Source organism: Cygnus olor, chromosome 17, assembly GCF_009769625.2.
Source record: "Cygnus olor isolate bCygOlo1 chromosome 17, bCygOlo1.pri.v2, whole genome shotgun sequence".
Lineage (NCBI taxonomy): Eukaryota > Metazoa > Chordata > Aves > Anseriformes > Anatidae > Cygnus > Cygnus olor.
In genome coordinates, this window is record NC_049185.1 from 5,303,882 (window position 1) to 5,331,363 (window position 27,482).

General features: G+C 40.5%; 1 protein-coding gene across 5 annotated transcripts in view; it reads right to left on the bottom strand.

Annotated features, from left to right (window-relative positions):
• Positions 1 to 389: 389 nt before the first annotated feature.
• Positions 390 to 27,482, bottom strand: part of MED15 (mediator complex subunit 15) — a 39,346-nt gene continuing 12,253 nt past the window's right edge. For 2 of the 5 annotated variants that reach the window (XM_040577693.1, XM_040577691.1), the window contains exons 2-18: positions 24,169 to 24,256; positions 22,914 to 22,965; positions 22,368 to 22,397; positions 20,972 to 21,187; positions 19,454 to 19,716; positions 18,297 to 18,662; positions 17,083 to 17,178; positions 12,044 to 12,163; positions 6,378 to 6,520; positions 6,053 to 6,180; positions 5,033 to 5,167; positions 4,568 to 4,631; positions 4,333 to 4,399; positions 3,797 to 3,957; positions 3,430 to 3,596; positions 2,441 to 2,539; positions 390 to 2,325 (exon numbers count right to left, since the gene is read on the bottom strand). In XM_040577693.1, coding sequence (XP_040433627.1) covers positions 2,189 to 2,325; positions 2,441 to 2,539; positions 3,430 to 3,596; positions 3,797 to 3,957; positions 4,333 to 4,399; positions 4,568 to 4,631; positions 5,033 to 5,167; positions 6,053 to 6,180; positions 6,378 to 6,520; positions 12,044 to 12,163; positions 17,083 to 17,178; positions 18,297 to 18,662; positions 19,454 to 19,716; positions 20,972 to 21,187; positions 22,368 to 22,397; positions 22,914 to 22,965; positions 24,169 to 24,246 — 2,322 coding nt within the window. In that variant the 5' untranslated portion in view covers positions 24,247 to 24,256 and the 3' untranslated portion in view covers positions 390 to 2,188. The remainder of the gene's footprint in view (positions 2,326 to 2,440; positions 2,540 to 3,429; positions 3,597 to 3,796; positions 3,958 to 4,332; positions 4,400 to 4,567; positions 4,632 to 5,032; positions 5,168 to 6,052; positions 6,181 to 6,377; positions 6,521 to 12,043; positions 12,164 to 17,082; positions 17,179 to 18,296; positions 18,663 to 19,453; positions 19,717 to 20,971; positions 21,188 to 22,367; positions 22,398 to 22,913; positions 22,966 to 24,168; positions 24,257 to 27,482) is intronic. The other 3 variants (XM_040577692.1, XM_040577695.1, XM_040577694.1) reach the window with 3 other exon arrangements.

Sequence of the window (27,482 nt, forward strand, 5' to 3'; positions counted from 1 at the left end):
TTTATTAAGATCTATGCCAGCTTATGACCGTTTGCCCATCAACAGAAAAGAAACCCATCTATGTTGATATCAAGTTATTAACCTGATGTGCTGCAGGAACATGACCAACTTCCAGTTTTCAATATTTATTTCCCAAGTGAAATGTTGCATTATGGTAGGATGCCCACCCCACATCGACCTCTCAGTATAACAACTTGTTATGTCTTGTTTGAAGGAAAACCACAATGACAGTTCTGAAAACTGCACTAAGGGAAGTATTGTAAACCTGAGGGACATTTATAGTATGTTTTGCATCCATTTCCAGGTATGTTTTAACCAAATTAAGAAACAAATGCTATAAATGTCTGTTTTAGACCGTAGCAATAGCTTAAAAAAAGTCTCCATCCTCATTTCTTGGGTTATGACAATTATGTATTACAATAACCAGACAAAGCTTTTGTGACGTGAACATCTCTCCACAAGAACTGGATTGATGCCACTGGTTCTTTTGCTGCAAAGAGGCAGTCATGTAACAGTACCTGTTAAAAAGCTACATCTTTTGTTTGTAGACACCATTACTAATCTCTTGACCAGGTCTTCCAATTCACTATGAGGACAGTAGAGATAGTGTTGCATGGAACGACAAGCCATTTATGATTTCTTCTCCTGACCTTCAAAGTGTATGAGTTTTCACTTACCATAGAACAAAGTAACCATCATCCAATGGATGCAACAGAACTGGTATCTGAGGATCAACATGGGAAGAGCAGTATAATGTTAGCATCCAACACAGGAATAATAATAAATTTATTACAATAGAAACAAACAGGTAATGCATTAGTTCATGTACAAAATACTGATAGCATTCTGCTGCCTCAGTCAGTGCTTACTAAGTAACCACATTTAAAAAACATCCCAGAAGTGATGACATCACACAGATTTACAAAGGTCATTGCAATTTCATGACACTACTGTAAGAGAGTCCAGCTACTCTTTAAGGTTTGCTGCACAGTACAGGGAGGTGGAGCAGGATATAATGGGAAAATCTGAAATTTGAAATTCTTCTGCACTAGGAAGTTAAGAGTGAACAAATTACAAGAACGGGGAAAAAAACAATCACACTATGCATGAATTTATAGTTACTCATGGCAAGTGTTTTCATTAGAAGTGCCCAACCATATAGCAGCTGGTGACCAGCTTGAGTGCCCATCATTGCTCAAGGCACAAAATATTAGTTGTCAGTTCGGCTCCTGTTTCTTCCTTCACTCTCAAAAAAAAAAATACCATGTATTATGGAAGCATTTCCACTAAACTGCATCAACTCCCCCAAGTAAGCCAGATGCCTTAGAGATTGATTCTATTCCATCAGTAAAAGACAAAATGTAGCTAAAAGCCTGCTGGATTGATTTCTGGTACTAGAGCTTGAAACTGTTGTTTCCCCACCACCACCACCTTTACACACATATACTTACAGGGGAAGTCAGTGTGCACACTAGTATCTCCTCTTTCTGATCACCTCATTTTTGAAGCAAGAGAAATGTGGTCCATGCTAACCAAAAACCATTTATACAAAGTAGCATTTAAAATAAGCTATAAAATATTTTTTCTTCTATTTAGTCTCCCCTCTCCCCCAATATAATTACCCAGATTTATCTCACATATTTGAGGGATGCCCTTAAAAGGCTACAATTTATCCCATCCCTGGACAAAGCTAATAGGCAAAAGATTCCTTCCAAAACTGGGAAGTTTGCAAGCACGTTCTAGCTGCAGCTTATTTATTTCTGGGGTGGCATCAGGTCACAAAACGTACAATGTGAAAGGAATACTGGCACTCTGCAAACTGAAGCAAATTAGAGCATTCTCTCCCTGCTTCCTCTTTTATCAATCAGACTCCCTGATGGAAGTCCACAAATAATTTCTTCTCTAAGAAGACAATAAAAACTCCTCCTAATACAGTCTCAAGAACCATATATACACATTTTGTATATTTGAAAATGCTGGCACAGTCCACAGAGGCAGAAGATAAAGAGCATGAAAGCTAAATCTAACACCAGGTTCTCTACTGAACCCGACACCTAGAAACAAAACAACATAAGGCTTCTTTCTTCTGAAGTAACCTCCCCAAAATGCCTGTGGTTTTCCAATGGCACATGGAAAAGGCCAGCTTTCAAGACCTTATTTCTTGATTCACGATTTAGAAAGTGAGATGTTATGCAGCAGAGAGGCAGGCTTGGCGAATACTTTGTGCCCAGGTGTTTAAGAGTGCCGTGACTGAATGCTTGTCTGGAAGTTGCAATAGTTTTGAAGTCATGTACCGATACACTGACTGCAAGAAGGGATTGGCTGCTGGAAAAGAAGATAATGGATAGAGTTATAAATATACACACACACAGAGTCCTCACATTTCCCCAACACTACTACATACACATGCCCCCAAAATGTCATGCTAGCATCCTCATACCATACTGTCTAGGGTTTTTTATCCACAGAGGGCTCTGATCAGGATAGTCTGCTGGAACGCTGAGCTGTAGTGGCGGGACGTTTGGAAGATTCTTGTCATCTAGAACGTAAGCACACTTCCCATCAGAATAAAGCATGTTTCTCTGTATGTACATTTTTTTCATACATCATTCAACATGGTTTCTAGCCTCTGAGCCCCAAGAAGGAACCAAGGTGTACTTCTCCATTTCTGTTGTACAGCAATCTCATTGCTCACTTTAACAACACTTAATTTCTTGGAAGGAAAGCCTGGCAAAACACAGCTCCATCTCTTAAGCATTTCTGCATGCTGCCAATCATTTCATTAGCAGACCTTCACTAAATTAGACACCTCATTTTTGAGAATTAGGTGCCTTCTGTACTAACATTAAGATGAGAACAGTTCAGATTTCTCAAACAATGGGAGGAAAAAGAATCTGTTTTGCTTTTGGATTCCAATGGGGAAAACAAGTTAATAGACAGTAACACTTTCTTCTTACTCAGCTGAGATAGAAACAACAAAGTTGTGATCTGAGTTCCTTTTTCAAACATACATCATTGTCAGTCATCATTAGTACAAATTGAGATAGACCCTTCCAAAGATTAACTCACCATTTCTCCATCCGACTTGTTGGAGATGGAACAATTCTCACATATCAGCATAAATCAAGTCAAGAATCAAGACTGTTGCTAGCAATAAGTAATTTTCTAGACACTACATGAGTTTACTGATTTCAACCCTCATTATGAGGAAAGGATTGTTTAGCATAAATGAAATTTCCAGGCATTCCCTGAAGCAGATTGTATGGAATGTCATGATTAAGCTGCTCTATAACACTGATAAGTACAGACTTCACACAGAAGTCACAGGTTGGCAAAATTCAAGACTAAGCAAAAAAAAACTTCTTCAAATTTCTAGAATCAAGATCAACAGTTCTTTCTGAATTCAGCCCTTTGTGTCTTCTCACTTACCTATCTTGCATATAAGATGAACGGTGCCATTATTACTGCAATGGGAGGGGTCCAGGTTCACCAGGAATTTAGGATTTAACCTTGCAACTTCCCCTTGTAAGACATTCGGTATGGTCTGTCTTTCATCCTCTTCATATTTCCGCTTTCGAGGGGAGACAACTGGGGCCCTATGTAAAACATGGTACACAAAAGACCTAGGTGAAAACATACCAACACCACGTTTGTCAGATATTTTACAAGTGTAAAAAGGAAAAAAGTACAACTCACACCTTGCCATAAACCCATCCATTCTTTCAACAGTTTGAACAAATATTTTTTTCCTTAAAAAACAAACATTTAATACAAACATCTGGTTAGTGATACATACATGATCGGCGGGCCATGAATTGCAGTCATAGCCGGCATAAATGTACGGTAAAGGGAATGGTTGAAGACTGGTGAACGGATGTTGGCCAAGACAGCATCCAAAAGTGGCTGACACAAGTACTGCTGTTTGGTGGGGGGCACTGGGGGAGGAGGTGGAGTAGGCTAAAACACAAAAGGACCACATTTTCTCTTAATAGTCACCAAAAATAAAAACATCTCTACAACTTTACAGCAGTAAACTTCCAATGCATAAAACGCAAACAATTCTCAAAACTGCATGCGGTAACATTAAAAAGTCTGCATTTTCCACTTTCAGAAGTCTGTCCTGAAATCAGCTGCAAAAATTCATAGAAAGAATTACTCAAGTGTTTGCACAGAACACAATAATTTGAAAGCTCACCTACAAGATGATTTATGTGAAGCTTGCCCATTTTTGCCCCCATTTTCTTATTCTGTTCAACTCTACTTGAAGTTGTAATGGCATAAGCAACATAAAAATTAATCACTTATCTTTTGCTAAAGCAAAGCATTACGTACCACAGCCATATCATTCTTCAGCTTTTCCAGAGCAATTTCGCACTTCTGCAGTGTCTTCAGAGGGCATCTGCAGAAGAGGAGAAAGTCCATCATCACAAAACAGTCAATTCAACTTACGTGCTTCTGGGGGGCCTGAGCCCCCCAAACAACTTTAATGCCAACATGGCTGGATACTGAACAATACATTTCTGGAAGAGTTAGGGAACTGATGTCCAGACAAAATGAAAAAAGTTACCGTTTTGAAGGGTCAGTCAGGATATCTAAGAGACTCTTCATTTTACTCAGGTCCTTCTTCCTATCTGAAATAATATCAGAGACTCAAACATTGACTACAAGAACAGCTTTCACACTTGCAGACAAAAATACAGGACGCTGTTAGAAGTGAAAACATTAGCCAACACTGAAGAAAGCAGTGAGGATCAAAGATCTTTCATCTCACCATAAGTATACCCATTGCATAAGCTCTAACAGAATGTGTCCCAAAAACATCAGAAGTGAAGGAAAACTGGTGGGAATTTAAGGATGAGGATTTTACCCACTCTTCACAGTAAAATCTTTACAGTCCTGGGGAAGAAAGAGTAACTGTCACTGTCATTTTTAATCCCTGGAATAGAAACCATCACAAAAAGGCAATGCACTGCTCTTCCATCAGACGAGAGAGTTGACAGAGAAACACACGACTAAATACAAGGAACCTCACCTTCGTTTTTATCTATTTTATTGATCATCCTACGGAGTGGCTCAATGTATTTTGATAACTGTTTGAGTTTCTCCAGATACTGTTGCTCCTCTGACTGGCTAGAGCTGGCTGGACTCATGACAGAGTTTGGATTTCCTGCCAAGAAGTAAAGACTGCATGTCACATGGATGATAAAAGATAGTGCAGAACAGCATTCTCACATTTCAGACTCTAGATTTGAAATGCAGAAACTCAAAGCATAGCTCAGGTCAAATACATAAATCCACAACTGGACGCGCGTCAAAGTTTAAGTGCTTGTCCAGCCCTCTCATCTTGTTGGAGAAATTATGTCAGGCAGCAGATGTTACAGACAGAACAGCAACTCCCATTTATTACTTTTGTTTTTCCTGTAAAGGTCCACATTTTCATATACCTATTTCCTAGGTCCTCATTTTGCCTCACTCTGGTGCATTAAACACTACATCAACACTGAATTTGCTGCAGTATTCCTTAAGCCCATGCTTTCTCATCTGCAGAGCACACAACACTGGTATGAGAAGGAGCCAGTATGTTACTTGTTCACAGTATCAGGAAGTGTTTATTACAACCAGGGCAGAGAAGTGCACAAGTGTCACAGTACACCTAGGAAGGTGTTTTAGAGGAAAGCAGTCATTAAGTGGTTATGTCCTTTACAACTTCACACCATTGCTAAGGGCTCCTTTTTGCATGGAACCAAGGCATCACTACGATTCTAAAAACTTGCTCAATTAAAGAAAGTACCATCCTTTCTTTCTAAACAACGGGGAAGTTGGAAAAACCCACTATATAGGTTCAGTGATGAGAAAATGGGTTTCAATTGATTTCGATATTCATGTTGTGTAACATCATACATACAACATGCTCACTACTTGCGACGCTGTGGCTGTTTATCAAAGCTCTTTAAAGCTTCGGTCATGCCTAACTGTAATAGTTCCTAAAAACCTGTTATCAAAATATACCCCAATTCATGGTTATATACATTATAGACCTCAGGTCATTTACCTGGAGTGTTTAAAGGACCTGGGGATGGGACGCTAAAGTTCTGAGGTGTTCGTGCAGCTGCTGGGCTCTGGGATGGTTGTGGAGATGGACTGGGAAGAAAGCTGCTGGGTGATGGAGCTGGACCAGAGCTGAAAAATAAGAATAAATTTAAAAAATGAAAAAAAAAAAATCAAATCTGCAAGAGTCTAACAAGGAAGCATGATCAGCCTGCAAACAGATATGCTTTTAGTAAGCACTGCTATGACACGCTGAATGCTTCTGAAAACTTCACCTCTTCACCTTTATGGTTTTGACAAAGGTCTTTAAAAGTTACAGTCTAGCTCACCTCACATTTGAGTTTGGCTGAGAAGTCGGTTGGCCTGGTTGAGGAGATGGCTGTGGCTGTGGTGGTGGAGGCATTGATTGGGGTGTCTGAGCTTGTTGGACAGGAGATGGGGATGACATCATGGTAATATTGTTCTGGCTCACCTGAAACAAGGAAAAAAAATAAGATCAACAACAACAAAAGGGAGTTGATGAAGGGAACCTAAATTAAAGGTTTTATCTATGGAGAGAAGCATATCCTCAGCCCTACAAGAAATGAAAGTGTTAGTTTCCTGTTCTCCACAATGAAACAGTCTCACCTGTATCTCTCGAGGATATTATGGCACTACTTCATATCGACTTCACTAGAAATAAACATTAAAACTGCATGCAATAGGATAACTGTTTCTCATTTCCCAAACCAACATGTTGCAGTTAAAGCATCAGAAGTGCCATCTGAAAAACTTGTGCTTTATTAGAAATAGGGTAAAGAAGAGCAGGGAAAAAAGACAGTTCTAACTTGAGAATTAACAGCCATTAAAAAAAACTTCTTGTTTTGGTATTTTCATTACAGCCTTCAAATGTCTGTCAAACTTGTCTGTAGCTTCTCAAGTGGTTTTCTTCAAGAGGAAAGAAGAACAATTAAGTAAACCAAACCACCACCACGTTGTTTAAATATACAGCTTTGCAAATCTGGGTGGAATGTCTGGATGGAAAAGTGTGAAGCAGCTTTCTGACCTTTGGAGAACGATAAGGTATGCCTAAAGAACAAAAAGACAAATAAGGAATTTTCAGAACAGCACCAAACTCCACGCAACAATGAAGTCTATTCTGCACACTATAAAGTGCAAGAGCCAGATGACGCTCAGATTATACCAACCACTCACATATGTTCATTTCATGGTCGTCTTTACCCTTCATCAACTAAAAACAAACAAAAAACATCCTATACCAGCCAGAAACATGGTATAGTGATGCAGATATTACGTAAGCATAAAGCACATAAAGAATTCTTATGTTTTTATGTATGTAGCCTTAGGTCATCAGTTACATTAGCCTATAAGGCCACGTATTGTGACTCAGTAACTGACGCATCCATTCTGTAAGTCCTCAATTGGCACCTTTATGAATCAACAACTCTTTCTATCAGTATAAACTGTTTTTAAGCAGAGGTCCCCTACCAGCCCTAGACACTTCATGGGCACTGTAAGTTTGTTGCTGTCCTCCATTCAGTCATTACCTATTCACCTAAATCATCCAACTGTTTCCAGAGGACACTGAATGTGACATGATATGCTTTGCATGGAATATCACACTACAGCTATGTAAGAAAAACATAAATAAACAATGGGCCCAAGCAATCCTCAGCTAGGTACAAATGTAAAACTACTAAACTTGAAGATACTAGTTAACTACAGCACAGTTCAAAATCAAATACAGCCTGCAATATGTTTTTTTTTTTTCCAAAAAACTTCATTAGCTCCATTACCTTCCCAACCTCCCCTACAAAAATAACATCCAGAACAAGATTCATTAACAACCTGTGTTTCCTCAGCAGTTGGAAAAATACTTCTGAGACTGAAAAGCACGATCTGCTTCCTACAGAAACCAACCACCTCAGCACCATGAAGAAGCTAGGATGAACACTCCAAAGAGTACTCCCTGCATTTTTTTTTTTTACAATTCTATTTAATGTTCTTCTAAACAGCAAGTGATTTAGAACTTACCCATAGAGATGCTGTACCCATTTTCATCACGTCAAACTAAGATCACTTTTGAGTGGTTTAGCACTTCTTGAAAACCATGCACCTTTAAAGTGTCTCAAGGTGGTTACATAAAATCACTTCTGAAAACTTAAATCCTTGTGTTTTAGGAAAGAAGGAAGGAACGAAAAAGATTGCATTAAGGTTTTTGCCCTAACTGAAGCCTCTGTATCTACTTCAACACCATGGTCCCTTCACATTAGTTTACAAATGTTGCAGAAAAGCAAAGAAAAGAACATACAGCACCTGATGCATACATAAGCATAAAATACATTAGTGCTGTCATCTTTTTAACAGCATTACCTCTTCTCATTAAGTACATGCACAGGCAAACAGCTTTCCTTCTTGCAACAGGTTTGCTCTCTGCTGGTTTCATTTCAGAACTCTAAAGGCTAACATCTAATATCACACAAAAATGTGATACTTTCAAAAACTTGTACTCAGAAGTATGGAGTTCCAAAATTACTGCCTGATTTTTCTTCGAAAGCAGTTAATTTGCAACACAATCATTTCAGATGTCTTTGAATGGTTTAGATCTAAAGATACCTTCAGCTTTAGACTTCCACATTGTTTCCGGGATACGCATTGAGAATGTAACAATTTAATGAAATTTCAACTTCTAGGGAATGCTCTTTACAACCGACTCCCACTAACAAGGAGGGAGAATGAGAGTGAGGGAAGTTTAGCCTCAATAAATTCATTTAGGTCCTCATTTAACTCCAAAGTTAAACCATGGTTACTGGACCATTTGTATACCCTCCATCTTCAACATATAGAAGGTAATGCAACTTGGTATTTTTTCACTGAAGGGTAGGGTTTTATGCATCTGAACGCACATTCATGGACAGCTACCACAGCCCACTGAACACGAAGCAACCCTGCAGTGACCTGATCACAACACCAAAGCCTATCTTTGAAGTTCTGCCCAAAACTTATTTAGGCTTGCGTGACAAAGTTTTGCGCTCAATAATATTCACTAAATCAAAGCTATTCTTAGTGTTTAGAGTAACATGCTGGAAGATAAACTTAGCTATAAGGCCTACCTCCACTTAACTGAGTATCAGGCAAGGAACAGCACTCAGTAGACAGCGCTAGGGAGTTTTTCAGAGACTCTCAGTAGGAAGCCAGTACAATATGCAGAAACCAAAAGCAAGGAAAAGGAGACTGCAACAAGGAAGTAATAGGTAATAATGAGGAAGAGCAGAAACACTTTTAATCTAAAGTAAAAATCTAGAAAGCATTTTAAACTACTGTACTTACAGTTTCAATGTCAAGCCAGTAAGCACAGCCTTGCCTACTCTGTAGCAAACTGGGTTTAAAGTTCACCATTATGTTGCTTTGCTTAACAAAGCAAAACCTCTGCAGAGCTCCAAAAGAATTCAGATACTGGTTTCTATATTCCCAGTCAGGACAATATCCCTTGCTTTATTTTAATATTCAAATCAGCTTGACTTTTTCCCTAGATTTTCAGTTTGCTGAAGATTTCTGTACCAACCATTAATTGGAAGTCCATACTAATGCAGACTTCAATAGATTTGTAGGTAGAACTTGGAGGTTTCGACACTAGAAATACAACAGAGAGATTGGGATTAATACATTAGTCATCTAATTGCTAAAACAAAAGCTAACTATTAGATTAACCTTTCAAAATTCCTATCAGTAGGTTTCTTGGACCAATACAAATATTGTGTAGGAAACTTTCCTTAGCTGTTCAAAAAGTGCTGAACTTTTTTTTTTTCCCCTTAGTGTTCAAGAACTAATAACGAATATAGTTCATGTATGGTAACTATTCAGGCAAAAGCAAACTTCAGCTAAGAAAAAAAAAAATAATTCTCTGGCAATTTAAAAGACCAGGAGATTATGGAATACAATGACACATTGGTAAGTACATTCTTTTCTTGAAAAAAAAAAAAATCTAATAGCAAAAGAAATCAAGAACCAACTGAACAAAAAGAAACCACTGCAGAATTAACTGAGCCACATGTTAAAAGGACAGACAAGAAGTGTGTCATACGGGATAAAAACAAATAGCCAAACAATATGGATATAACATCTGGTTCTTCTGGTGAAAGAGATTCTTCAGTGTAATACCAAGACTCTCATCTAAAGTGAAAGGACATTCAGAACCATCTATCATGAAGTCTAAAGACTTTTTAATACTGTAGTCAAAGAGATGACAGAGTCTTAGATGAATAATAACCAGATGTAAGCTACAACCATTTGTGAAACCATTAAGCTACAACCATATTGTGAACAGCTTCAAGAGCTCTGATGACAAGGTAATTAAACATATCCAACAGATAATATTATTTAAGCATTTACAAAACTAAAGAGGCACAAATAACATTTCTAAATTCTGATTCACTAAGAACCTGACAAAATGTTTTGGCACAGAGCACTAGAGATTCACATAGATCCAGAGCTATCAATTGCATGGCACGTCAGTCTTTAGAACAATGCTTCCCACTAGCATAAAACGATGACTTACTCGCTTATCCTACCACATGTTTAGGAGCCATTTTCATAAATAAGTTTTTCTTCTTCTGCCTTCTTTAGTTGGTTTTCTACAACATTTTCACAGTCCTTGGCATGCTACTAAGAACTCTCCTTATTCACTGATTCTCCTGGTGTCAGAAATCAAAGCTCCTCAACAACCACAGACATGACAGCACTAAAAGGTCAGCCTACAGCACTGAACGCTTTAACTAGAGCCCTTCTGTTATGACTCAAATATAAGCCAATCTAATACTTAAATATCCATCAGAAGGCCTCACTGTCAGTCCAAATAAGACTGTGAATGCTTCATACTGGAGGTGATTGTCTCAGTGTACATAAACTGCTACAGCAAACAAAGCTCAAAGTAAATTCTCCTTTGATTCAACAGCTATGTCTGGGTTTTATTTCAGTTAATATAGTTACCTGGATAGAAATGAGTGACCATCTGAAACCAGAAATGATGGACGTGCTTGCTTAGGCCTGCAGAATCTTTCTGATCACATTATCTACCTTAGCAAACACCTGACAAGAAAAGGCTGTGCCTACTAAACTTGATTCAACAGAAATAGGCAAAAATGCAAAAGTAAAGAAACCTATGAGCAAAAGGTAGCAGTGTTAAGAAGTAAAACTGGTAAGAACTCAGTTCTATTTCAGTCCAGTTCTCCCCACTCCTGCTGTCCTCTTCCTGTCCCTCAGAAAAGAAAGATTTTGCTTATTGAACATGGCTGTGAGGTCTTCAGAAGATCAGGACCTACACCATGCAGATGCAGCACACTGACCTCAAGCATCTTCCAGCAACACCTGGCTAGGTGCTGACAGCCTTCCTACAGAGGTTCTTCTTTGATACAGCTACAAGTGGAGCCCTTTTGGTAGTTCCTCCTTCACAACTGTGAAGGAAGAGAATAGTTGCATTTTTCTTGGTCCCTGATTACATGCCAAGATGCTACTCAAACTGAAACGAGCCAAGTTTACTATTAATGAAAGAAGCACCTGTAAAGAGCACGAGTACATGGTAAGTAAGGTCCAAGAAAGAACCCAATCACTACACTGCAGTACTGACTTGCAACACTTCTGGAGACTCTCCAAAATGCACATTCATTGTGGAATTTCAACGAAGACTAAACAGAAACCTGGAAGCTCTAATCTGTGACTTGAATCAGTTATAAACATTTAAACATTCTAAATGCTAAAATAAAGATCTACGCCACTTTAGCAATGCTTTATTTGATATCCCATGCTACCAGAAAACGTATTGTTTAAACCAAAAAAGAATCCAGGAAAAACCTGAAGAGCCCAACACCCTAACACCAGCAAGTTAGTTGTTCCATGAAAAAGTGAACTTCCCCTTGCTTGAAAGCAAGTGCTACACAATCACGTATCGAATGCTTTGTGCAATACCTGACACAACGTGCTTTGACTCAGTAAATACCTGTGGCATTTGCTGTCCGCCCAAAGGAATGGAGCTTGGCGGTGTAGCAGACACTGCGGTGGTAGGCGGGAACCGTGGTCTTATTTGCATCCCACCTCGGGCCATAGGTGCGGTGATCATCTTTGAGGACAGAGGGACAACAGACAAAAGTAATCGCAAAACAAGAAATGCAGTGCACTGGCAGGATGAGAAGCACATGCAACCTCCAGGAATTAGGGGGAGGGGGAGCATGAAGGGAAGGTTAGTGAGCTTTTCTCTAAAGGTTAACCTAACATGCTAGCTTATAAATCAAACTCCTTTTTACACCTTTTCTATCCATTTTTAGAAAACATCTAATGAATTCTAGATATCTCAGTAGTGCTGATAGGTAGATTTGTAGGTTGAGGGCTGACAAAGCTATCATTTGCAGGAAGGGTTTTTCCTAATTTTGACTGACATCTTGAATTTCTAGAATTCTTGGAGATAAGTTCAAGACAGCTGTCAAGACTCCTCCATCTAAGAAGCTTCTTCGTCTCTATAATGCCATAGGTTTCTGATGCACCTTCCCACACTGTTGGACTCACAGGATTTCGGAGTATTTGCATGTGCCACCTTCCATTCTAAAAGACTCTGGCAGACAGTTCAGCAGCAACTGCTACCAGCAATGCTCCAGTGAGCTGTCCAACAGCAAGCAAAATTTCAGAGTAACCTATGACACTATAACACCAGGACAACAAAAAGGACTTATTTTTGAAAAAGCTATTTCCTTTCTTTTGCACCCCAAAGAATAAGTCAATTATTTCCCTGTAATTTCTGTAACTTTGACAAACACACATTCCTCTATTGCTAAGCTACACTAAGACTTTTTGTTATGAGTCCGTAATGTGCTTCGAGCTCATTCTTGCATTATGTGATTCTTCAGCTGTATAGACTGAGCACACCCTAAAAGCACAATCATTTAGAACAAATACTGCAGGTTAGCATTAGAATGGATTTTTATTCTAAAATAGTATTAGGACGTTGCTCTGCAGTGTCCAGAAGTGCCTTGAAAGGCCCATCAGCCTGAACGAGCCACACAGTTTTAATCATATACATCTATAATATCTATGAATTTTAAGTAATGGTAGGCTTTAATGTTACACCACAGGTGCTGTCAATTAGAGTGTAATACAAATTTATGGGAAATACAGCATATTTTTGAGATAGCACTCAGCTAACTTTGATAATTCACTTATCAACAAAAGAGCTTCTGTTTGATATTTTAAAGATCTACAGTAAAGTTCTCTGGACCGCTTTATTATTTTTTTTTCCCCAGCGTATACATCACCAAGGAACCTACACAGGCTCTAACTAACCTAGGAGTTAAAAGAAGTCTCCTTTCAGTAAATGATTTGGGGCATTCTTGCTTAGTGTTCTGTGCAAATGGACTGAAGCAGCCAGCAACATGTCTCTAGAGAGTCAGAGAATGCATGTGCTCACAATTGTTAAAAAAAATTAAATACAACATAGCAAGACTGAAAACAGAAAGCAATAACTGATAAGGAAAATAAGTGTCAAATTCAGCACAACTGTTAGTTCACAACATCAGAGCAATGCAGTCACTTTCCATCCAGGCAAAGAGGGATGGTCAGAGACAGGATTTCAAAAGGAAAACAAATGAGAGCGCTTCAGACATCACACACACATGCACATGTACACACACAGCATGCAACAGCCACCACAAGCAAACACAACAACCCAGCACTGGCACAAAGCACAGGTGGATGCTACGAAGTGCAGTGAAGAGCTACTTTATCAACATGAGAGCTGGTGAAGCAACACAACCCTAACAAAACAAAAAAAAGGAAATCACTGGCAAAAAAATAAAAATAAAAATAAATCCTTCCAGGCACAATCACCCCATCTCAGACCCTTGTGAATGCACATGGATCTCTGGAGCGTGTGAAATCCCAGGGATGTTACGGTGACTCACAAGTCCCATCTTGGTCCCATTTTTTAAGCCACACCACCAAAGTGTGCAGATTTAGATCACTTCCTCCAAGGTCATGAAAATTTGAAGTATATTAACTGTCTGGCAAACCTGAACACCAGCGGGACAAACTCCGATTCAAAGGCCTTCAGCTGTTGTATCATAGCCGGATGAACGTGTGCACATGCACATAATTCTGAGTTTTATTCACATATTTTTGAAATGTGTGCTTTGGAAAGGAAGTGTATACATAAAATGACACCAATTCCACTCTCCTGATGAAAGTAATTTATTTTTCCCTTCTTCCAGCCTATTTACATTTATGAAACCAGTCACCCTTCAACAAAGCAGCAGGGAAGGCGGATTTCAAAGACTGCATCTGTTTTATGCAAAGCAATGCATCTACAAAGGAGTTCATCAGATAGTCTAAAAATGGAAGACAGCTAGAAGTGTTCAGGTACTTTTGAGAAACATTTAAACTGAAGGCAAATCCTTCTCCACAACTGAAATTGAGAAATCGATTTACAGAATTGAGAATTTTACTCAAAAAAAAAAGGAATCAGAAGAATGGAGTATCTCTCCACTGTAAGATACAAACCTCATTATCCGATTAAAAAATGAAGTGCAATGTAAATATTAGAATCCTGAACCTGTAATTTTCTTGCATCTAAAATCCAAGGATTCAGAATTCCTTCAATATGCAGCTTCTGGTAGGAATATACACATACCATGACACTACCACTCCACTAAAGGCAGGCCAGCTCTGCTTTTCAAAGAGCAACAGCCAATTTGCATTCTGAGCACCTGAACGAATTGCAGCAGAACAGTAATTTAAACATTATTAATACTTAACTCCAGTTGATTACAGAGTTTCTCCTGGTGCTCCAAGCACTTCTGTAGCACTTTGTGGTCACTAGGACACTATTTTGCTTATTTATCAGTTTCACCTGTGAGTTACATAGTTGTAAGGACTAGACATCCAAGCAGGATAACATTCACATGTGTCTTTATGCCTTCAGAGAACTTCAAAACTTACATGTATCCATGTCTGAATTTAGGATTGCTTTTACTTTTATGTAGGAATGCTGAACAGAAACTTTATGGAAAAGGAAAAACACAGGCACATCAACCCAAATTCCCAGACTGAAAGCCCCTAGAAACCAAGCTTAAGTTTAACAAGCAAGTATTAGGAGAGGGTTTGTTTACAACAAAAGCTTCCCAAAACCAAATAAGGAAATCAAGACAGATTTATTAAAATAAAGTCTAGTGCTAGTGGAAAATGGACTAAATGCAAAGAGAAATCTACTCTCAAACTTCTTATAAATCAAAGAAAATGTAACCATGTTCTCAACGCCAAAGCTGCATTGTAATATTGTACACAACCATGAACTTAAAGCTAAACATTATATACAGAAAATTGTTATACAAGTTTAAGAAACCAGTTTAATCATTGGACTTCACAGCATCAAGTGAATTTTAGTAGATTTACATTGTAACAGCACAAATGTAAATGTCTGTCTGTGCAGTTTTCTAAACTCCATATGCAATAGATAATGAGCAATCCCTGCTCATTATAAATAAAGTTGCAATGCAAAAACAGCTGTCAACCATCTTATTACCCAAAACTTTTCAAATGCACTGTGCTGTTAAGCTACTGGCATATAAATTCCCTAAATGGGACAAGAATTAAGGTGACTATGTAAACAAAATCCATCTGTTTAGAGGTTGGAAAGAGCACCATTAAGTTAGTAAAAAGAAAAAAGAAGTCTCCTTTTAGGCAGCCTAAGTCCCTGTAGCTCTCACCTGGAAATTATTTAAGAAACAAAGAAAAGCTTTAATTTACATTTCAACTGTAGAAGAATTCTACATTACTGCCAGCACTGCACCAACTGTACTTACCACTCCTCAGCTTTTACATCCTGTGTTACATTGTCTCAAGCAAAAGGACCACAAACAGAACTTAGCCACCACCAAGTACGTGGCCACATGAGAGTTAAGATGGTACAAGACACTATTCCTGATAGCAGTCTGTGAGATGAATGTTGAAGAACCAATTGTTATCCCTTTGTCCATGCAAAAACTTCTAATGGTCTTACTGAATCTAAAGCATTTCTTGTGTGATGAAGGGGAAATGGTGCAATACCTGAAATGGCAGAGATCTTTCTGTATTGCCAGACATTAATCCTGGTCAACCTCTTTTTATCTATCTGCCTCAGTCTCTCCATATACAAAGTGGTGATAATTGTACTTACCCGTGTCTGTAAAATGTCTCAGCATGAAAGACTACAGAGGCAAACCATGAAAGACTATTTCATATTCTTGTGGAAAATGGGAAGAGAGGTTCAGCTCAAGCCATCCCCAATTTTTCTCCCCCGTGTCTCCTTCACAGCAGACACACATCAAGGAACAATTACTAGGGCTACAAGTGTATTGCAGGTTAAGAACAGTGTATTAGACAATAAGCTTTCAACCAGCCTTTTTTTTTTTCCCTAAACGTAACTCTGCACTTGTGACACGTGCCATTTTTTCTTGACAATTCACATCCAGAACAAGAGCATTCTAAATCTACAGCTCATTTCACTCAGAAAATGAATGAAAGATGAAAGGAATGAAAGGGGAGTGCTGAGAGATTTCACTATCTACGTTGTTTTTTATGCTTGGTACATGGAGATGGAAGGTAGATCACGTGTGAGTTAAGATAGCAGGCAAAGATTCACAGCATGGAAATCAGTTGACAACAAAGCAGTCACCTAGGAAAGTGTAACAAAAAGAGAGGCAATACACTCCAGGAACCAACAGTCAAACTTGCAGTGTGACCACAGAAAGCCCTCTTTCTGTTGTGAGTTTGTGTATCACTTCAGGCAACAATCTTACCTACTTGGGACAGATAGCATGCACAAAGAGGTTGTCCATGAAATCCTGCCTCTGAGTCCCGGCAAAGGGGAAGCAGAATAAAAGCCCATATCCCCTCTGTATAGCAATGACTGATCAGACCTCATCAGAAAGCCACCAGAGACCCATTTCCATGCTCGTCTTTAGCATGCACTTGCTACAGGCCTGTACCTAAGGACACTACCTCCAGGGCTCTTACCTGCCCTGAAGCTCCCATCTGAGCAGCTTGAGCCTGAGCTGCTTGCACTGCTGCTGCTGCCTGCTGCTGCTGCTGCTGGACCAGCTGAGCTCTTACCTTGAGTATAAAAAGAACAAAGTAAACACGTGTACCTGATCAGCGTGTAACACTTCTCTTTCAATTGCTTTGACTATACTCATAAAAAGGGGCATTTTGGAGACAAGACTATAAGATCAGCTTCACATATCCATCTCTAGAAGCGTTTCATGAACTTTCCTTACAAAAGCAAGTTCCCATGCTTCTTAACATTTGGAACAGTCTTCTCAGACTGTGCACCCAAGATGTGATGACTTCCTGCAACTTCTCTGTACTGTAAGGTCCTCTTACAATACTAAATATTTCAGCTTTAAGACAAACACAGTTAACTACATGTGATGATTTCTCTCAAGCATAACATTTTAAAATTTAAACATATACTAATGACCAGCATTTCAAATGTCTATACATTCATTAGGACAAGTCAGAGGGATGTACATGACATCTAACTACTAGCTTAATTGGTAGGAGCACATAGTGGATACTCCATCCATTCCGTGGAGGGTCAAGAATTTCTCAAGAGTGGCTGACACTCCACTACTCCCCCAGCAATGCTCAGAGAAAAGCAGGCTTCAGAATGACATCTGAGCTTTTTGCTCAACAGCACACAGCACTCATGACTAATGCGGCAGTTCAGTTTGAAAAGCTGCAACATTAACAGGATGACTCAGCTTCTACAATGAAGCAGTAAGACGTTCACAGTAAAACCATCATCTTGTCCACATTCTCTTCAAGTCAGGAAGTACTAGTATCTTAAATTTCGTCCAAAACCTCTAAACATGGCAGCAGAAGCAAAGCCAGTGTGCTGAAGAGCCAACACTGGCTCCAGCCACATGCACTAGGTACCTCAAAGCAACAAGCAAACGTTCAAGAACAACAAATCAAGGCAGTGATTTTTTTAGATTCGTAAATGGTTTTCACACATTTATAGAATCCCTGTTCTTCGCTGATACTAAACCGTTCTCTTCTGACAGGTCCAGACATAAACCTTTAAAACCACCATACTCAAACAACCTAACTACAGATCTCTTAATAAACTATGCTTTTTTCTTACTTTGTTATTAGCAAAAGTCAAGGAAACTTTTTATTTCTTTAGAGGATCATAATGAACCAACAATGAAATGGTCACCAGCCCTTACCTGCATTGCTTTTAATTGCTGTGGCGTGAGAGTAACAGGCATAACCTGACCAGGAATTTGTCCCGAGATTGCCTGTGCCTGAGATACCATGGGCTGGGGTTGAGGCTGGGATTGTGGTGGAAGCTGAGACTGTTGTGCCTGAGCAACCTGTTGCTGCTGTTGCTGCTGCTGCTGCTGCTGCTGCTGCTGCATCTGTTGAATCTGCTGTTGCATTACTTGTTGAGGTGGCTGCTGCTGTAGCTGCTGCTGTGGGATTTGTTGCTGTTGTTGCTGCTGCTGCTGTTGTGCCTGCATAGCCTGCGCTGCCTGCAGCTGCTGCATTTGGGCAATTCGCTGTAGTTGCTGTTGCTGCTGTTGCTGCTGCATCTGAAAAGCAGGAAAAGCCAGGATGCTAAAGCTTCCAGCAATGCAATGGCAGCCTTATTTTTATAGCGTAGATCAAAAGCAAACTGAATCCTGATATAACAGGCTGAGTTTTCAAGCCTGTATAGAAAGCCCAGACCTCTTATCAACTCACTCTCCAGATATCTCAACTCTATGTAGTGCACGTCCTGTGGTTTCACTATTCCAAGCTTTTCTCACTATACTAAAATAGTTTTCAAAGGCAAAGATGAAGCCCATCACTTTTTCCTTTACAAAGGGGCTAAAGAATCACTTCTTAAATGTAATCAGCCTGCATCAGCACTGCCATTTACCAGAAATGCACAAGAGCATGACAGCTGAAGTTTCCTCTTCTGCTCTTGTGCCTAAGGATGATGCATGTAAGTGCTCAGTACACATTTTTTAAAGTAGCAATCTGTAATTCACACAATGACAAAATAACCACTGTTTCTAGAATAATACAGTGCTTTTAGTTCTTTACCACACCCCTGTTCTTGTCAGGATGAAACAATGTCCTGATGTTTACAAGGAGAAAAAGGTTTTTGGTTCTCTATTGCTATGGCAGAAGAAAGCAACCAAAAACCTGCACTGTTAAACCTTCCTTCTGGGTTGTAATGTAACGTTGCCAGTCTAAACTGAAGTTCTATCCCAAAGTGGAAGTGTATTAATAATGGGAAGAGCTGATACTCAGTACTTCCATGCAAGCCAAATCTCACTTGACAAGTAACTGGTCACAGATCACCTCAATTGCCATTGTAATTCTTGTTTGTCATCACCTGCTGTTGGTTTTGCTGCTGCTGCATCTGCAGTTTCAGCATGTGCTGCTGCTGCTGCTGGACGGCTTGCAACTGCTGCTGTTGCTGCTGTTGCTGTTGGGCTGCTGCAGCTGCTGCTGCTTGCTGCTGCTGGACCTGAAATTGTTGTTGCATGGCTGACTGCTGGGCCTGGAACTGCTGCTGCTGCAAAGCCACCTGTTGCTGCTGGAATTGCTGCTGCTGCTGCTGTTGCTGCTGAGCTATCTGCTGAAGCTGAAGTTGGGCTAAAAAGAAGGGAGGCTATGCTTAAAACGTGAAAGCCAAACAGTACAAGAGACAGTTACACAGTATTACTCCACAATAATTGAAGATAATCACTAAAGTATAAAATACTCATCACTAACAGCATATACTTTTGCATCCTCAAATGGAGCAGGTACGTTTACAGTAGAATTGATAACACTGCCTACTATCTCTACAGCCCCCTGCCTGTATTTAGTCAGCAACCAAATTGAAAATGTAAAAATGTGCAGAAATTGTATGGCTCCGTGGCCACCTGGAAGACCACAACAGGATCACACCTTAGTCTCCACAGAATTCTCTAAGAAATAGAAGCTATTGAAGAAAACATTGCTAGTTGGTCAAGGGAAGTGATTGTCCTGCTCTACTCTGCGCTGGTGCGGCCTCGCCTCAAGTACTGTGTGCAGTTCTGGGCACCACAGTACAAAAAGGACATTAAACTGTTGGAGAGTGTCCAGAGGAGGGTGACGAAGATGGTGAAGGGCCTAGAGGGGAAGACATATGAGGAGCGGCTGAGGTCACTTGGCCTGTTCAGCCTGGAGAAGAGGAGGCTGAAGGGATACCTCATCGCAGTCTACAACTTCCTCGCGAAGGGGAGTGGAGAGGCAGGTGACCTATTCTGCGTTATCACCAGTGATAGGACCCGCAGGAACGGTGTTAAGCTGAGGCAGGGGAAGTTTAGGCTAGACATCAGGAAGAGGTTCTTCACCGAAAGGGTGGTTGCACACTGGAACAGGCTCCCCAGTGAAGTAGTCACTGCACCAAGCCTGTCTGAATTTAAGAAGAGATTGGACTGTGCACTTAGTCACATGGTCTAAACTTTTGGGCAGACCTGTGCAGTGCCAGGAGTTGGACTTGATGATCCTTATGGGTCCCTTCCAACTCGGGATATTCTATGGTTCTATGAAAACATATGCTTCCTGCTGGTGGCCTCTCTGCATAACAGCCATAGAAAGTATACGTGGGTTTCACAGAACAAAGTTCTGAAGTTGACATCTTGGAGGATGGGAGAAGCATTTGCTCATAGAAGAGAGGCTGTTCCTCTCTATGCTTAAGAAGAAATTTATCCCAGTAAACCTGTCTGAAATCAAGTGTCTGAAATCAACTCTTCCAACAGTTCCCTCGGCTGATTTAGCCAGCAGTATGAAATTCTTTCAGTACCCTCTCCTTGTGGAAAAGAGCTATTTACTGAAAGACTGATCCAACCGTTTCAGTGATTGAAACAAACCAAACACTTACTCTGCTGAGTAGCTGTAGAGACACCAGGCATACCGTGAGGGGCCATTCCCGAGGTCCCAGGAGGCTGCTGCTGCCCTGGGAGACTCATCTGTTGTCCCATTGGGCCAAGGCCACCCATCCCAGCCATCGGTGCTCCTTGAGCTCGGGAAGCCATGCCCATTCCAGGTGCCCCTGCTGGGGGACCCCCAGTCAGATTCTGCAGGGCATTCATGGGATCTACAAAGAAAACAGTAAACATTATGTAGCCAGCCATGCAATTGCCTCCCCAAAATCTTCTGCTTTCCAGCATCCACTCTCTGATCTGCTGGCTTCAGACCACAACTAGATCCAAACCCTTAGAACCTAACGCTCACTGCTCTACCTGAAAGACCACAAGCTTCTGGCAGGTCTCTGCCTCTCTGTAAACAGAGTGAAGATTATTTAAAGTGCTTCAGATTTGTAAAGTTGCAAATAGATTCTAAATATATCATACAAAAGGAACTCATTAGCCACCTCTGAATTTATATGCAAGTCAAAACAGGCTGCCAACAAAACTCCATGCAGCTATACCACTTGTAACCTCAAAAAAAGCACACGAAGAACAGAGTTCCCACTGTGGATTCTATTGGCCTCTTCCTCCTCCGGAGGAGCAGTGCTCAAACCAGAGGAAGTCCTTTGCGATGCAGTTTCCCACCATAACATCATGTTTTCATACAGACGATAAATTCAGTGCTTTTCAAGAGAATTGTCACAATCTCAATCCTGGGCATATAGAAAAGTGAAGTCAAAGAAGGAATGGCAATTCAGAAGGACAAAACTGAACATACGGTACAGAATGCAACACCTCCTCTTCCTTAAGAATACTTACACTGTTTTTAACTGTCTAGGTGGGATGTTAATCAATCCCAATGATGTACTCATTTTCATCATCATCACTAGGAACATCGTACTAATTTCCTAGTGTAACTGCTTTAAGAATTAGCACAGAGGCAGAAGACATGATCAGATCTAACTAATTAAATGGCAGAGTAGTGCGCACATCCCACAGACACAATGTTTGTCTCTAACGCAACACAGTGAGGAACCCAAAGTTGATGACAGGGAGAAACCTGGATGCCCAGCAGGAGGTTATTTTCAATCACTCTTGTTCTTCCAAGAATCTCCGTGTTGTGGGCTAACAGGAGTACAAACAGGCAAACAAACAAGTCTCCTGGGCTGCATCCAAAGCACCATCTAGGCCTGTCACCCTCATCACTGAACAACTCACAAGACTACTGCGCTGCCTTTCCTTTCCTCCACCAATAAGTAATATTGCAGCTAGGAAATCCACAGCCTTCTTAGCACACCACAGCCCTGGTTTTTGAGCTGTTCTAGTCAGAAAGGAAGGAAATACATAAATAATAAAAAGACCTCTTACCACTGACTGAGGCTTGAGATTTCTTATTGTCTGCAAAAGAACACCACATTAATTACCTTTGTTAATCTCATCACACGGATTTGACATTTCAAATACACTCTTCAAGAAATAGTCACACAGTAATTTTAAAAAAAATAAAAATCACTGTCTACTGTAGTTAGATCCAAACAATTTATCCAGACAGCTGTATCATAGCTGTAACAAGCTGAGTGGAAAAAGGTATTTTTATCTTTGTAGTCATATAAAACACATTAAATAACCCAATTTTGTACTCAGAACACTACAAAAACAGTGAAAATAAAGCACAAATACAGGAAAAAATTGGAAGGTGCAGAATTAGTAACGTTAAATAATTTCTCACTCAAAGACTCTTCAATTGTAGATGGATGTTGTAAAAGAAACAATATTTAGAAGTTAAGCATGTATATTACTGGGCAAAGTTTTGGAGCAACTTGTGAGGAGTCACATGCAGAACCACACATACAAGCCAGAAGATTTACTTTTATTCCCCCCCAATGAGCAGTCACTGGGATAAAAATTACTTACGGATATCTCGAAAATGGATAATAAGTCTGGCCACAAGAGAAAGATACTCCTCCTGAAGGTAAAAAAACAGTGTTTCAGCACAGGAAATAAAAACAGAGCAACCATGACTTTCTGGTCCTTTAGTATTCTTCCTCAATGTACCAGATTTTACTTTGGTCCTTGTAAGTAAACTAAAAGCTCACAGGCCTTGTAGTCTGTTCATGAACTAAGTGGGAATGCTTTTTACCAGAAGGTCAGTGTGGTTGATGGTCCAAGAAGCCCAAAAGCCCACAAAATTCACTGGAAAGAACCTCTGTGACAGTCATACTAACAGTAACATAGTGTGTATACCTGATTATATACCAATACATCCATTTTCCATTTCTCATCCATTCTAGTTCTTTCCTTAAGGATCAAAATTTCTTATTGGGTACGTTGACTCACTTCAGTCCTTTAACTAGGTCATATTCATACTACAAGAACTTTTTTATGCTAAGTTATTATTATTAAACATATTAACTTAATTGTTTTTAAGACTTACACCTGGTAGAAGTGCCAGAAGTGAAAGGACAAATAGTCTTTGCAGCAATTAATTAACGTGCATCATAATGCACGAGAGAGTCTGCCAAAGTGCTGAGATAGTCTCCCTGCTCCTATAAGCACCCACTCACCAGTGAGAATGCCCTCAGCAGGCATAAATAAGTTTTATAAAACTTTCACCAAGTTCCATCTCAAACGTGTCTTGTCTGTAGACAGCAATAGCATCCCATTTCTTATAACACAAGCCCAGGAAAGAAGCTTATACATTTGGGTAGTGTCTAGAATTGTATACAATAACCAGACTTTCACAGAGACCACAGAAATTTCCTTTGTCTTACTCCTAACACAGCCTTTTTATTGATATCTCAGTCTCTCCTGATCACTAAACTGGTTAGATGGACTACATCTACACTGTAGATAAAGCAAACTCTATGCAATTCACTACATACAAGTCTTTAGATAAGATTTAATGAAGCACAGTCCCACGTATGCATTAAATGCTGCAATATCAGCAAAGCTCTCTTGACCTGAAGTCCAGTCTGCTGCACGTATTGGACGCAGAACACTTCATTTCCCCTCAGGGTAAAAGGAACACTCACAAATCCAAAATCTTGCATAACTAGGTACTCTAAGCAGAGACTGGCAGCTAACCACATACATTGGGTGTGCTATTTCTGTGGATGGTTTACAAGTTTCTGACATCCCAATAACTTCAGGAAACAAACAGATACTTTACCCTTGTTTTGGCCTTCATAAACACGTGGCTCTCCATCTCTTTGCTGGACTTATTATGGGCAACACCAGCCTTCCTCATAGCTTCATCACTGAAAAAGAAAAAAAAACAATGCTGCGCATTAACTGAGGACATCAGAAAATACTTTCTGTAGTTAGAAATGTTTGTGTAACAGCTTTTTACCCCTCTCTTATTGATAAATCCATTTATAGATTAAAAAACAAAAAACACATTACTTACAATTGCTGCTCTTTAAAATTTCTTCAAATAACTGAGGAAAAAAGTCAATTTTTGTTGCCTTTTAGAAATTAGTTCTTTGCAGATATTCAAGAATAATGGCTAAGCAAGCCATTACTTTGCTGCTTGAAGTGTTAGTCTGACAAAATACTAGGACCTGTTGATTTGAGGAAAGCTGAATGACTGGATTAATGTAATCCATGTTCAATGAACTACAGGCTCAAGCCTGCATAGTGCCAAGCATATCCAAAAGAATCCTCTAAACATAAGGTGGAATAATAAAAAGAGCTTGGTAAAACAAACGCTTTTAGGCAATGAGCAGTAGGTAAGAAGAAGGCCCTGCTGATGGACAGTTGATAATAAAAACCTTTTTTTACCCCCTTACTGTTCTTTTCTATTTACCAATGAGAACTACAGGGCCATCACACCTCTAGTAAACTGGAACTAGATCTAACCTCTGGATGAGAAACTGAAAGCATGAGATGAAAAGGAAATAAACCCCACACGCAAAAACACTCTGCTAAAGAAATTGGCAGGGAAGAAGAGGCGTTCACAGACTCAGAACGGTTTGGATTGGAAGGGACGTTAAAGACCACCTAGTATCAAACCCCTGCCATGGGCAGGACACCTCCCACCGCACCAGGTGTCCCAAAGCCCCATCCAGCCTGGCCTTGGGCACTTCAGGGATGGGGCAGCCACAGCTTCTCTGGGCAGCTTGTGGCAGCGCCTCACTGCCCTCGGAGTAAAGAATTTCTTCCTTATATCTAATCTAAACCTCCCCTTTTTTAGTTTAAAGCCGTTACTCCTGTCCTATCAGCGCACCCCCTGTCACAGAGTCCCCCCCCAGCTTTTCTGCAGTCCCCCTTAGGTACTGGAAAGACGCTGTGGGGTCTGCTTTTGGTGCAGCCCAGGGTACGGGTGGCTTTCTGGGCTGCAAGTGCCCATTGCTGGCTCATGTTGAGCTTCTCATCAACCAATGCCCCCAGGTCCTTCTCCTCAGGGCAGCTCTCATTCTGTTCTCCACTCAGCCTGGATTTGTGCTTGAATTGCCCCAGCCCAGGTGCAGGACCTTGCACTTGGCCTTGTTGAACTCCATGAGGCTCAGGCCCAGCTCTCCAGCTTGCCCTGGTCCCTCTGGATGGCATCCCTTCCCTCCAGCATGTATCCTCAGCACATCGAAAACCAAGCAATTCCACAGTCATATAAGCACTGAGACAAAAACATCTTAAATCAAGGACTCAGACAGGAGGGCAGCCCTATTCAAATCTGCTGGGCATGCTCTTCTTGGAAACGTTTCACTTCACTGCAAAACCTGTTCCGTTTTACAACAGCCTAGCAGCTGCTGCCTGCATTCCACAAGCAAGTTACCAGGAAATACTTTCACCTTTTAATTACCATCTCAGCAACCCATTTCTCAGTACCTGCTGTTGAATGAGAAACTACCCTACCGTAAATGCATCTTAGGGTTGGGATCCCTGGAAGCTTCATGCAGCCTGAAGGGGGGACTGCTGCTTTCTGCCCCCTTGAGTTCTGACCACCTCCCTTACGAGCACGAGCGGTGCTTGTGTGAGCAGTGAGCTAGTCCAGCATCCTGAAATAACTCAGTATCCCCCCCAAGACAGGCAAGAAGCGCAGATGCAGCAGACTTAGGCGAAGCAGCTGAAGCTGTCCCAGCTCGCACCCTTACCTTGCAAAGCCGTAGCATGTAGCTCACCTGGTGTAACTTGCAAAGAAATAGGGAGCAGAGCATTGCCACCTGCATGTCTCCCTCATGGTAACCTGCTTATGTGGCCTGACAGACACTAAAAACGCTGGTTACACAGGAAGGTTATTTAAAATGAAGCAGAATCTGAACATAACAAATAAATATTCTTTCATATGCAAGCAAGCTCCTCATGAAAGAACTGTGCTGCAGAGGAAGAAATGCATCCAGTTCTTCACCTCCCTCTTTCCAATACTTTCTCTTTCAGAAAAGCTGCCTCTAAACCCACGGTACTCTCTGAATCTTCCTTACCACCTTAGTCCCACAGTACGATAATGCCTCTCATTTCAAGGCCACCAAGAACTGAGCAGGCAGAAAGACAAGCTGATGCAGATGCAAACAAAGGACATAACATGCAGCTAGTACTAGAGTGGCTGATAACAGAGACTGTGATCAATGTCATAGCAGGAACTTTGAAAAAAAAGCCACAGCAAATTATTTATTCTATGCAGCTACCATTTTCTTTTGATGCTGCCTAGCACTCCATGCCGTATCTCTTAGTATTCCACAAGTTCAGCTGTGTGTGGTTTCTTCTTCCTCATCTGTTTCTTTGTCCCCATATTTATCTTCAACCAGCACAAAAATACTTAAGGTAAAAGGCTGGGAAAGTCACTAGAAAAAAGACAGCTTTACACTGAGTCAAGTGTACCAAACAATGCATCGCATCCTTCCAGAAATGAAATTCAACAAAACTTTGAAAACCAGATGTACCAGCCAATTCAGCCTTCATCTGCCTCACAAGCACTTACTAAACATGTAAGATGTGTACTAAAGCTCTGCCTTTTTCTATTTGTGCACAACACTCAAAACTGATGCCATGAAGCATCCAGCACCACTACCAGCTTCAGGAATTCCCCCTCCCTTTCCAAGAAGTTTGTTTCCAGCCCTACAACTGCGACCTCTCACTCAGGCCAACTGGTCTAGCAGAAAAATCTTGCAAAACACGTTCTCCTTCACCACTCTACCAGCTCTCCTCTCCTTCACACCGCAACTGCACCAGGACTTCCAATGAAACAAAAGGGCAATGAGTTCTAGGACCAGCCCCACATTACCACCACCAGATGCTGGCTCATGAAAAAGACCGGTCACTCAAAACAAATCTTTCTTGCTTAAAACAACAACAGGAAGAGAAATAAAAGCATGCTGGTAAGCCATTAACCACAGCCATCCACATTACAAGCTTCAAAAACCTCCAGATAACCACCACCAAATGCATTAAACGTTAATTGCTTGATCTTGGGCACACAACAGCGACCCACACAACATTTCTGTTAGTTCCAGGTTGGACATAGCACGACTAATGACAACCCTCACTGCA